This window comes from Ctenopharyngodon idella, chromosome 9, assembly GCF_019924925.1.
Source record: "Ctenopharyngodon idella isolate HZGC_01 chromosome 9, HZGC01, whole genome shotgun sequence".
NCBI classification, from domain to species: Eukaryota; Metazoa; Chordata; class Actinopteri; order Cypriniformes; family Xenocyprididae; genus Ctenopharyngodon; species Ctenopharyngodon idella.
Window position 1 is genome coordinate 16,080,068 of NC_067228.1, and position 13,639 is coordinate 16,093,706.

The window sequence follows — 13,639 nt, forward strand, 5'->3', positions numbered from 1 at the left end:
AAACATGTTCTTTTCTTAAACCAAGTTGAAATTATTTATAAGCAAACTCTTAAGGTCTTAGATAAAAAACCAAACCGCTTTCACCATTGTAGCATATTAACTAAGTTTTCTACTTTGAGTTGGAAAACAGTTGATTCAATTTGCTGATCTGGTACTTATTTTTAAGATCTTAAATGGTTTTGCTCCACCTGTTTTTAAGGATTATAAAGATCAGAAAACAAGACGATATACACGTGCCGGTAGTAGAGGTGATTGTAATGTGCCATTAAGAAGAACTACCTTTGGTCAATTATCTTTTGCTAGTAAAGGAACACATGAGTGGTATAGACTCCCAGTAGAGCTGAAAGAATTAAAACATTTAACAGGAAACTGTGGTTTTTAGAAAAAGCTGAAAAACATGGTTATTGACCCATCAAAATTGTGATCTTTTATATGGTTATGGTATGATAGTTTGTAATTTTGTCTTAATATTCTTAGTTTAATTTTTTGTTTTCTTTATGCTTTCATATTTTCTTTTTGTTCTTAATTTGGTGTATTAATATTTTTGTTTACATTTTTTTCTTCCTGTCCTTAACATCAACCTGCTAAAAGGGACTACAGATGAAAATTAGCCAGTGTATTATTAACGTGCATTGTCCCTAATTAAATAAATAAATGAAATGAAATGAATGAATGAAAATAATTTTATTGAAGACTTCACTACCATGTGGGGTCAGTAAGTTTTATTTTTATTTATTTTTACAATTAATTTCTGTAAAAATATTTTTATTTAGGTAAACTGATCAAAATGTGAGACAGTAAAAGCTTTTTAAATAAAATGCTGTTCCTTTTCAGTTTCGATTCATCAAAGAATCCTGAAAAAAATTTATTACTGGTTTTGCAAAAAACATTAAGCAGCACAACTGTTTTCAACATTGATAATAATGTTTCTTGAGCACCAAATTAGCATATTAGAATGATTTCTGAAGAATCAAGTGACACTGAAAACTGAAAATTCAGCTTTGCCATCTCAGGAATAAATTACATTTTAAAATATATTAAAATAGAAAATAGATATTTTAAATTGTAATAATATTTCACAGTATTACTGTTTTTACTGTATTTTTAATAAAATGAACGCAGCCTTGGTGAGCATAAAATTATTCTTTCAAAAAAATCTCACAGACCCTAAACTTTTGAACTTTTGTAATGTATTTTTTAAAAGTAAGAAAATAAATCTGCAAATAGTTTTGTGTTTATTAGAGTATCATGTTCTAAGCTTAGCAACATGCTATGGGAAATCAACTGTGAGTGAAGCATGTTTCGCGTGATGAATATTTATATGCAGCCCGGAGTTGCTGCAGCCTATGATTGGGTGTTCCAAATCTGTCATTTATGAGGTTACAATTCAACTAGGATTCTGTCATAGAAGGCAGTTGCCTATAGGCCACGTACACACTGCAGCTAAATTCGGTTGTCAGCTTTTAGTGCTTAATCGCGTTCTGTACACACACAGTTCAGTAAAATATGGGAATGACAACCGCATTCTACAACTGAATTAACTCCCGAAAATACAGGTAGTGACAACCGCATTTACAGAAATTCTATGCAGTGTGTACGGAACCGAACTGAACAACTAGTTGTTAATGACGTTTAACGTTCATTGGAGATGTGTCTCTCTATGCACGGTGAATCACAGGGAAAGCACGAGCCCTGACTCATTTGAGTTGCCAGATCTTGCTAGAAAAATCAGCGAACAAGAATAAGCCCATAATAAACCAAAATAAATTCAAATGCTTTATGCTGAAAATAACACCAAAATATCACGATTCATGTCTGCTCACTTTAATAACTCAATAAACCTGTTCGCTTTATGAGACGAGCTTAAACAACAAGCCTGAAAACGCTTATAATGAGTGATCATGGAAAACACAGAAAGTGCGCATGTGAAACAGGCTGTACAAGCATAAACAAAACACGACGCCTGTCAACTTGTTAAATTGCTGAAAATAACAAGTGTTTTGTCACTGTAATATTACTTTGGTCACAATAATGGATACCAAACACGAGAGATGCCAAAACGTTGCTATGGTTTCCAAGCTGTCAATCATCGCATTTTCGAGAGTGAGTCGTGTTCCGTACACACATGTAACGATAATTTAGGGGATTCACTCCCGCATTTAAATGCGGTTGTCACTCCTGAAGCTTACAGTATGTACGTGGCCATAGAGACATCTAGGTGAACCTCTGAAGTATATCTCAATATTTTCAGTATGGATCAAATGAGTGGTACTAATACAATGAGGTACACAGCTCACTTGTTCAATATAGAATACAGGAAATTATTCTGAGCAAATTACGTCCAGCGAACCCTCAGAAATTGTTTTGCTGGTGCATTGGCACTTTAAATGTCTGGAACACATAGCCGAGGAAGAATGCAATATGTGAGGCCATCGCTGATGTGCCACTGTCAAACTAAATCAGGCATTCAGGCATTCAGGCAACAAAACAGGCCCAGGGGAATTGTTACAAGCCACAGCTAATAAAAGCAGAGTGGCTCATGATTAAAGTTGGCCTCACTTCATCAGAGAGAGAGAAGACTGCGGGAGCACACAGAATTGACATTAGCCCCAATCAGACTTTCAGACGGGTCTGCGCGTGTGGCTGACCGAGGCTCTGATTTGTGAATAATAACTGTGGCTCACTCACCACAATTGGCCTCGTCAGAGCCGTCAGCACAGTCCGGGTCCTCGTCACACACCCAGAGCTTTGAGATGCAATGCATGGTGGCCTTGCACTGGAACTGGTCTGGAGAACATGTGCTCTCAGCTGGAACATTAAGACAGAGAAAAATATAGCAGGATATTTACAAGGCCAGTGAAAAGCTATTGTAAGAGTTTGAGGGGGAAAAAACATACAAAACTTGTTGTACTTGTAAAGGTCATTTATACATATGACTGTGATTCAATAAAAAGGAATAATGTAAGTGACATCTTCATTTTCTTTATGTATGACAAGGTCTTCTGCAATTACTGCCCAAGAATGGAGGAAATGACAACCTAGAAATGTTAGTCAAGGCTGGGAGTAGAAAGGTCAATTGTGGAGTGATATATATAGTGTTTCTTCAAATGCATGTAATTTTATATTGCAGGGGTTATTTATTTATTTATTTTTACTATGACTACAAGATCATTTATTTCTTTTTTTTGTTGCATGATGGTCAAATTCAAATCCTTGTAAAGGCATTTTATCATGCGTGCCATCATCACAGATTTTTGCTACTTTTCAAATGTCTTTAATAGACTTTTATTGTCATAGATGTTGGGCCGGACATCAATAGACTACAAAAAAAAAACTACAAAAAAAAACTACAAAAAAAAAAAAATCTTACAAACAAACCATTTCAATATTTATTAAGTTAAAATAGTTATGGATTAAATCAATTTTTACACAAATTACCTCAGTTCCCTTAGACTTTGACCAAAAATTTCTCCACTAATGGAACAACAAATTTACTACTACTTTTATCAAAAATGAGCATTTGGTTATCAAGCTGTCAGTGAAGTGATGCACGTTTGAGATTAAACAGGATGAAAACTCATGGTAAATTTTTTTTTATATTGACAGTATTTGAAAATGTCATTTAAATGTGTATATTTGGCTTTATAACATAATTAATTATAATTAAATTTGACATTATAACATAACATGAATGTCACCTGCCATTTTATATATATATATATATATATATATATATGTTTATTTATTTTTTCTTTCTTTTTTTTTTTCTTTCTTATTAAGGTGATAAAATGTTGTGTAGCAAAAATGAGTACACCCTCCACCCTACAACAGCATCCACCCTATAACAGCATCCAAATTGTTATGGTGTTGCTAGAGGAGGAGCACAGTGAGAAGTGCCTGGTTCCCACAGTAAAGTTCAGTGGTAGTAAAGCTCTTATATAAGGATGTATGAGTGCTGAAGGTGTGAGGGAGTTGTGCTTTATCAATGCTGTCATGAATTCCCACACCACTGTGTAACTTAATACACAAACTTGAAACAGAAGATGTTACCCTTTCCTCATTCCCTGCATTGTTGGGCATTTTTTCAACATGACAATGAGAATATGCCTTCTCCCAAGGTGAAAAACCTTCTGTGGACATGTACTGCACTCAATCTTAACACTCTTGAGCACCTGTGGGGGATTCTGTAGAGACGAGTTGAGCTACACTCCCCATTAAAGATCAGGGCATTTAAGGAGCTCATCATCCAGGAGTTAAACAGGACAGATGTGACAATTTGTCATGAACTTGTACACTCTGTGCCAAGAAGGGTCAGAGCAGTGTATTCAAAATTACAGAGGGCATACTAAGTGCTAGATTATTATACATTTCTTGAATTAAATCTAGGGTGTACTCATTTCTGCAATCCTTAATTTAAACAAAACTGGCTAATTTACTTATTTTATGGCTATTAATGACATATATTTCTCAGTTTTTATTATGTATATGTTTAATACATTTTAGTTTTGCCATCTTTCCATGAATTGTATTAGTGATCATAAAGAAAAAAAGGGGGTGTACTCATTTATGCTGTGCATTGTATATACACAGAGCTGGGTAGATTACTTATGAATTGTAATCAGTTACTGATTACAAATTACATGACAAAATTTGTAATCAGTAATATAATCTCTTAGATTACACATTTTTGGTAACGTAATCTGACTACTTATGGATTACATTTAGATGACTTTTGTGCTAACACTTTTTTGATGTCACATATATTGTAGGATAATCCTGTACTATTTTGACAGATACAAAGAAAAAATATATTCCAAAACATATATTCTGTTCACCACCAAGAGCCTCAACAGATTATTTTTAAAGTGCAATGTGTGGACAGATAATACTTAAAAATACTAACACTAATGTACCTGTTAGTGTTTGCTGATAGTAACACTGAATAAAACAAAATCACATCTTATGATTTTAAAACATATTTACTTAAAATTAAGTAAATTTAGAAAACAGCACCATTACAAAAACAAATATTGAAAAACATGAAATTCACAGCAATATCACTGCTACATCAAATATTTCTTCTATATTTCCAGGGTTGGGGAGTAACGGAATACATGTAACGGCATGTTACGTAATCAGGATACAAAAATCCAGTAACTGTAATTCGTTACAGTTACATCAAAAAACGTAGTAATCAGATTACAGTTACATTTTGAAAAAAGGGGGAATACTATCAGGATTACAATGGTTTCATTTAAAACTAAATAAATCATTATTTTGCCATAATAACACCATATTAAGCGCTACTTGATTATACAGTAGTTCCTGGTTCTGTTGCCAGTGATGATTCGCGTGAGCCACCCGCTGGTGCATGCGCAAATAACACCTATCTACAATCTCCTCAGATGCAGATTGAATCACTGCTGCTAGTTGAAATGACGCTGCCTGTGGGGAAAAACGCTTTCAATTAATGGAAATTTCACTGCTATTTTGTTTTCAAAGAAGAAAATGCAAACAACATGGTTGTACAGTGCAAACTCCGCCTTCCAGCTAAGGACTAAGTCAAAGGACTAAAACAAAAATCTGTAATAAAATACTGTAGCCACTAAATGAGACATGATTGCTTTAATTGGTTTTAAAAGAAACCCAAAATGCTAAACATTAAAATTAAAGCAGAACAAACATGAACAGAAATGTTATCTGAGCTTGTTCAGTTTTGTTATGATCTGATGTAATAATCAAAAATTTAAATATCAACAATAATAATATTGCAATAAATAATTTCAGATTTTTAAAATATTTCTATTGCTGAGACCCATTCAAAAGTATGGAACGTGTAACATTTAAAAACTTGCAGAAATTGAGAAGAAATAATTAAAATTAAATTTAAAAATGCAATTTATTTACAGTAAAGTTGACCCCTTTCTTTCTTTCTTTCTTTCTTTCTTTCTTTCTTTCTTTATATATGTGACCTTGAAGTAATCCAAAAGTAATCAGATTACAGTACTTTCATATTGTGGTACTTGGATTACGTTACTGAATACTTTTTTTTATGTAATTTGTAACTGTAACGGAATACATTTTTAAAGTAACTCTCCCAAGTCTGTATATTTCATATATTATTAATATATTATTATTATTTCATATATATATATATATATATATATATATATATATATATTTCATCTATATTTCCCCCTCACCGCCGGAAAAACTCGAAGAAACACGAAAAATATGAAAAAATATAAACGTTAAAAAAATGAAAAATTAGGAGAATCAATGAATTGTGAACAACTTATTGCCATTGTGTAAATAATATTTAATCATGTAATCGATAAAAAAGTAACTGTAGACTGATTACGAGTATTTTAAAAAGTAGTTTACTCTAATTACAAGTAGGCTACTTGATTTTTGGAATCTGATTATGTAATCCAGATTACATGTAATCCGTTACTACCCAGCTCTGTATATATATATATATATATATATATATATATATATATATATGTATATATGAAAATTACATTGTGGTGGAAATGCCCTTGACTGTTCAGAAAGAAAATGACAAAAATTTTGAGTTGAAAAAGCACTAAAGAAATTGATTTTCTAAAAAGTTAATGCACATTTCCAGGTGACTTTTTCACTGACAAGTCTTGCTACCTTTCCCAGGAAAGGGCCTTTTCTCTCCAAATACCTAATAAGCACCTGGCTATCCTTTTAGCTCCCAAACAGCCAACTCGTGGTGGGATAAAAGCCACATTTGAGATTTGTCAGTCTGGATCATTAAAGTCACAGGGGAAACGACAGATTTGGCAGACAATTCTGTCACAACACCCTTTAGTTTATGAGAATGAGGCCCATTATTGTTAAATGTTTAATGAAGGGAGCAGAAAGTGTCATGGTGTTGCTTACGGCAGTCTGTCTCATCCTCGCCATCCCCACAGTCATCCTGTCCATTGCAACGAAGATTTAATGGTATACACTTCTGCTTTCTGGTGCACTTGAACTGTCCTGACAGACAGATGTATGTATCTGCAAATGGGGGAGACATTAAAGTGAGAAAAACTGTTAGATACATCATCATGCCGGATCAATGCAGCACGATCATCCATATTCTGGTCAAATTTGGTTGCTTCGAAATGCAATAAGAATACAACTGAGATGAAAGAGGAACAATATAATTTGTATTAAAAGCGCTAAACGTCTTGAATCTTAAATCAATGTTACTCCAATACATCCCGATTACCATCGTAAAATGACAAAACACCCTGTACTCTTTTCTAATACTTCTAAAGTGGATATTGATTGTTTGATTGCAGCAAGAGTCTGTATAATTGAACATTCAGAGACAGCTGTGCTAAAGAAGATTTGCTGCTGATGAAAATTCCAGGCAGATTTTTCTTGCTCGTGCATGCCACATACTTCACAGGAACCGAATTCTACAAGGGAGCCCCGATAGAGACACAGAGAGAAAAAGCAATGGATCTGTCGATAAGAACATGGCATTTAAGAACAGCTTTCGTACATTATGTATTATTCTGCTCACCACAGTTGGCCTCATCTGAGTTGTCCCCGCAGTCATTCTCTCCATCGCAGATGAAGGGAGGTAAGGCACAAAGGCCAGTGCCACACTGAAAACGCCCAGGCTGGCATTTGAATTCCGCTGCAAAAATGATGATTAACAGTGAACTCCGGAGGATTCAAAGCAATTTGCGCATAGGTGTGTGTTTTAAACCTGAGCTGTGTGAGGTTGCCTGAAATGGGCGAGTCAACCCACATTCCATTATTTCTCTAAAAGCACTTCTACGATATTTAATGCCCCTTGCCCTTTATCGAACAACAGAGGTTCCACCTATTAACAACAGCCATCGGCAGCCTGTCATTTTCTGTTTGTACTGCTCAAGTAATTCACCAAGCCTCAAAGTGAATCTAAAAACAAGCTCACTGGGAAACAAAAATTTAAGAACAAGTGTTCATCCTTTCACACAACTTAAAGGTCAGGCTAGTGTGAAGCTGTGAACTAGTTCATCTTCATACCATATATAACAGCACAGGTGTGTGGTGCAATCGGGGGCCATTATAACTGGTGAGGGTGCCAATTTTAGAAATTACAACATTTCTTCACTTGTTTTGGAAAATAACCACTGCATTTTGTTTTGTGATAGTGTCATCAGCTGCGTAAAAATAATGACTTTAGTAGTTGCAATGTAACGGAAGTGGCAACAAACATACATCTGTGTGAAACGGATTATTTAAAAGAAAAAGTAGGGCAGGGACACGGTTCTATCCATCGGTTGTTGATTGGATGGAGGCAGTTTTGAATGTGAAAAAAGGGGTGGGGTTTATGCTGACAAAATGATTAACCATTAACCATTAAGAAGTTTGTTGTTTCACCAAAAGACTGAGGTATGACATGAGGTATGACTAAAAATCACCGGGTCAAAAAAAAGTAAATAAATAAATGAATAAATGTATGCATGGTTGAATCATTCACAATAAAATCAAAAGCATGCATTTAGAAAACAGATAAGGTGAATATTACTATTTCATGCTGACTTTAAGACTAAGCTAAAGTCTCTGCCAAGCAGTTGTTTTGAATGAACATGCAAGCGATAAACTGTAATCCAACATGGCTTGTGCTCATCTTCCAGCTTTTACCTTTCAGCAAATCACAAGATCACATAATGTAATTAATATTCATGACCCAAGTTAGAGCGCTGAGCAGCTTACAGGAAGTCATCTACCATGAACAACAGAAGTAAAACAAAGTTGTCTGACAAAAACCTGTATTTTTATAATCATAGCTGTCACAAGTAGGCCTCCCTATTAAATCTGTATGACAAAAACACAATAATGCTGATGTTTCTGGAAAGATTTGTTTTTAAGCTGGCCTCATATGAGTGTAACCGTGGCAACTAGGCATATAAAACAGAGTCATACTTGTAAAGAGAGGCTGATGAGATTTATAATATGCCCCACGCACTTTTTTGATTGTTCTTAAATCCCTGGTTACGCCACCACATGAATATTACAGACTGAAAACAAATACAACAGTGCAGGCAGTGTAGGCTGGGTAACATCGGACGCTAAACACTCACGACAATCCGCAGGCTCATCAGACCCATCACCGCAGTCGTCTACTGTATCGCATTTCCACCAGAATGGGATGCACTCATCTGTTCCACAGCGGAACTGCAAAAAAAAGTCCAACACAGTGAAAAAGGTCAATCAGTTATGGGTTACACAAACTGGAACAATCCTTGCAGTTCCCACTAATGGCATGGAATCATCATTTTGGCATACAGACCTGGCTGGCTGTGCAGTTGGACAGGCATGTCTTATTATCGGCAGCCAAGTAGAAGTTAGTTGGGCAGGCACACTTGTGACCTCCACCAGGAGAGAGCAAACACAAGTGACTACAACCTCCATTGGCCACTTGACATTGGTGTTTGGGGACTGTAAAAAGGGGATAGAAATATAATATAATATAATATAAGAACGCTGTAGAATTTTAATGGTTGTAAATGGCAAGAACTGTGTAAGAGTGAGTAAATAATGATGAAAGCATTTTAATTTTTAGGAAAACCAGGTTTAAAATTAATATTTATTTGAAACAGTCTCTACCTTCAGGCTGGCGCAGTGGGTGGTAGACAATGACAGACTTAATGGCTTGCCATGAATTTAGGAGCTCGACAGCATTAGCACCGGTGGTCTTATGAGCTCGGCGGAGAGATTTGGACTTCCCGTCGGTCCAATAAATGAAGTCCTCGAACAGTGTGAGCCCCATCACACCCTGGATGTGGTCATGAGGAACTGAGGTAGAGAGCATCATACCATGCACTATCATTAAAGACGCATTAAAGTATATAAGTGATTTAATTAAAATCATTATACAACAACTTTCAAATTCACTGTTCTCAAGTGAAATATACTTATGCTATGCATATATACACAGGAGATTGTGGCCTTGCATTATTATACTGTTAAAAGGCTTTACTGAAGTTTCTTTTATTCAAGTCTGCCTTGTTATTGTCTAGTAATCCAATACATGAAAAATGAACAAAATTACGACTAATTTTGTACCCCGGTGCCTCTGAGAACCATCCATGTTGGCAAAAAGGATGTGATTATCATCAGCCCAGTAGATTCTCTTGTTTGTGTAGTCAATGGTTAGAGCTGAGGGGCTGTAGATCTCTTTGTTCACAATAACGCTTTGGCCTTGGCCGTCCATGCCAACTCGACCGATGTGAGGGTTTTCACAGCAGTCAATCCAGAACACATACCTGAGGGACAGAGAGTGACCCTCATTCATGAACTTCATATAACACGAGACACAATCTAATCACAGTTGTTTTAAACAGAGAATAGCTATTCCCATTGTTCTGGGGGACTATGCATTCATTCTTTTTCTTGTGACAAAATCAAGTCTCCCTGGACTGATGGTGAAAAGTAGAAATGATATTGTGCAAATTTGAAAAGGAAGCATTTGTACCCGGTTTGAGCATCCAGGGCCAGGTCTGTGGGGTTCTTCAGGCCAGAGCTCACTAAGATGGTGGGGTATAAACCATTGGATTTGGACACTTCCAGCGTCTTTCTCTCCACGTCACACCAGTACAAGTTCTTTCCAATCCAGTCGACAGCCAGTGCGCTTGGCACAGCTGTTCGGTGAACAATCTAATAAAGCAAGCAAGTGGTATTCAGATCAGTCACTATAATCTAATCAAATAATATCTCTGTAATGAGCAAGTAGGATTATGGGAGTGTTGGTGTTAAGAAAATAAGAAAAAAGGTCTTTAGAGTTAAAGAAAATTCTGTCATTATTTACTCAATCTAATGTTGTTTCCAACCTGTATGACTTTCTTTTTCGGTGAAACTCAAAAGTAGAAATTTTGAGTAACTGAGGACTCATTTTTCTTTTTCATGCAGTTACAATGAAGAGGGACTTTCATGATGTCAAGCTTCAAAACAGAATGCAAATCACCATAAAAGTGTCTTAAAAGTAGTCCATTTGATGCACTATATTTTAAGTCCTCTGAAGTCAGCTTTGTGTAAGTAAGAGATTTAAATGTATCAGTGAGTTGAACTTGAGAACCAGATCAATCTGATTCATGAATGAATAATTATGACCAATGTAAACTGGACAGTGATTCAAAGATGCCGATCAGAAGAATGATTTGTTTAAGACGGATGACTTGTATTGAACCTTTGTATCATTTATGGAATGTTTCATTCTTAAATCAGAATAATCTGGTTCCCAAAAGCCTCAGTCTTCATTCACTGTAATTGCATAGAAAAGAGCAGACCAGAACATTCTTCAAAATCCTCCTTTTGTGTTCCACAGAAGAAAGTCATTTGGGTTTAGAATGAAGGTAAATACATAATTTCTGGATAAACTATTCCTTTTAATGGGTTATTCTATCTGTTTGGTATAGCGCATGATGCTATTATTCTATTGGATACTTATGAAACACAAACTTTGCTGTTAAAATGGAGAAGCTTGCAATCTGTCACTGGCAAGACATGACATGCTTTGAGATCTTCTCTATCATCATCATCTGACAGCGCATATGTAGCCATGCCAATTGACAAGACCGCCCCTTCAGCAGTAATTTCAGCAAAGCTGAGCTTGAAAAATTCTCTGAAATGTCAATGATTGAGGAACATTTCCCCAATCAGGAAAGTGCCTCCAGATGAGAGGGTGAGAGGAAACATTAATATTCCGAGTGGGAAAGAAAGAGCTTCTGGTATTCTAGTGATCTGGCCCAGCACTGATTTGAAAGATCGTCTTGTGTGGAAATGAAGGCTAACTCATTTAAAATGTCAACATTTGAATATATCAACATCGAATGCACAAAATGCCATGATGAAAGATTCTCAGAATAGCTGCAATATATATAAGTCAAGTCAACTCGAGTTTTTTTGTAAGTCCGCTACATGTGTAGACATACAGTGGAACGAAATGTCGTGCCTCGCAGGACCACGGTGCTACATAATTATACATAAATATAAACATACAACAATAGAAGTACGAAACAATCTTGAACCTATACATAACTAACCTACTGAGAGTGGGTAATCTAACTATATTCTATAAATATTTGACAATATATACATAATCTCAGACAAACTATACAAGTACTTTACATAAATACTGTACATGATATTGTGGAAAAGAGGTATTTCAGGGCAAGCAGCAGAGAGTGCAAGATGATTTGTAGTGAATGTGCAAGTAAACGTGTTATCTTATTAAGTTCTTTGTAACAGTGCAAGAAAACATATATCCTTTGAACGCATACCTCTGGTCTTTATCGACCCTGGACGTCATTCACTACCCTCCTCTCATCAATTTTTTAAAGTTAGACATCATCCTTAGTATTCCCCAATCTATTCATTATAAACAATATAACAAGAAAAAATATATAAAAGAATGTCTGTTTTCTAATTATTAGGTATGTAATAGTGTAAGTACAATAGTCAACATTTGAAGTGGATCTAAAAAGTTCAAAGTTGTCCTAAGAAGAAGATTTTAGGACAACTTTGATGAAAAGTTTTGATCCACTTCAAATGTTGACTACTGTATATTTTTTCTGCAACAATAATTGGATCGCTAATGACTTGATTGCAATTCACCTTTATTCCTCAATGTGCCAATGTCTGATACACAATGATGACGTGATGTTTCACTCATAATTACCGCAGACATATAACAAAAGAACACAAGTATTATCAGCAAAACTTGAAATGGCTCAGCAATTTACTGCAGATCAAGTATTGTACGCAATCATTTATTAGTGTCACTGTCACTTGATAGTGGATGTGGTGAAGAAGCTGTCAAAGATCAAAATATTGATTTAGAAGACGTTGAAAATGATAGTTGAATTATTGTTGAAATCGTGAATGTGAGCCAGATGCTGAATGTACTGGGGAAATGAGCTCTGACAATGACAGTGATGATGGTAAAAAGTATCTGCTCAAATTGAACCCTTCCAAGTTCCAAAAAGTATCGGAATATGCTTTATTTTATGCTTTTGTAATTGTTATTAAAATATCAGCACAGTTTTATACTAGTTAGAGATCCATCTGTGTTAGATATAGATCTGGGTCGCTAAAAAACCAAATATGTAAATGACTGGCAAAACATTCATGCATTTAAGGGATATACATATGTGTGTGTATATGCATGATAGCTAAAATCACCTTTTAGCCATTATTGAAGGGTTTTAGTTATGGCTTGTGTCCTATTGTAATTGGTGACTACCAACTTAGATATAGTGCTCACATACACAGAGCCAAAAGGATCACCTGAATAACTGACAGTTGCTTGTAGTGGTACAGCATGCTAACGAATGAGGCCACAGACAATATCATATCAACTTTGGCCCATTACATACAGTATTAATAGACAAATTCCCTTATTGAATTACACCAAAGGCACTGCCTGAAGCATTATGCCAAACCTGCTCCAGTGCAAGAGTTAATCATTGTGTTACAGTGATCAAACCCATGGTGCACTGTTCCCAGATTACTCAAATTTGCTAGCGGCTGTCTTATAACTTGCTCCTCGCTTTCGTTTATCAATTGTGCAAAATAATGCATCCAAAGTCTGAAAAAAAAAAAGCTGATTATGTGGTAATAAATA

The 13,639-nt window shown here is 35.5% G+C and overlaps 1 protein-coding gene across 10 annotated transcripts in view; it reads right to left on the bottom strand.

Moving 5' to 3' along the window:
* The window catches only part of lrp1bb (low density lipoprotein receptor-related protein 1Bb), a 308,080-nt gene that overhangs the window by 34,435 nt on the left and 260,006 nt on the right, over window positions 1-13,639 (bottom strand). For all 10 annotated transcript variants that reach the window (XR_007931607.1, XM_051905644.1, XM_051905648.1 and 7 more), the window contains 8 exons: window positions 10,493-10,674; window positions 10,084-10,283; window positions 9,625-9,813; window positions 9,308-9,456; window positions 9,099-9,192; window positions 7,547-7,663; window positions 6,913-7,032; window positions 2,689-2,808 (listed from right to left, as the gene is read on the bottom strand). Coding sequence is in view for 9 of the 10 variants with exons in the window: in XM_051905644.1 (XP_051761604.1) it covers window positions 2,689-2,808; window positions 6,913-7,032; window positions 7,547-7,663; window positions 9,099-9,192; window positions 9,308-9,456; window positions 9,625-9,813; window positions 10,084-10,283; window positions 10,493-10,674 (1,171 nt within the window). In the remaining variant the exon portion in view is untranslated. The remainder of the gene's footprint in view (window positions 1-2,688; window positions 2,809-6,912; window positions 7,033-7,546; window positions 7,664-9,098; window positions 9,193-9,307; window positions 9,457-9,624; window positions 9,814-10,083; window positions 10,284-10,492; window positions 10,675-13,639) is intronic.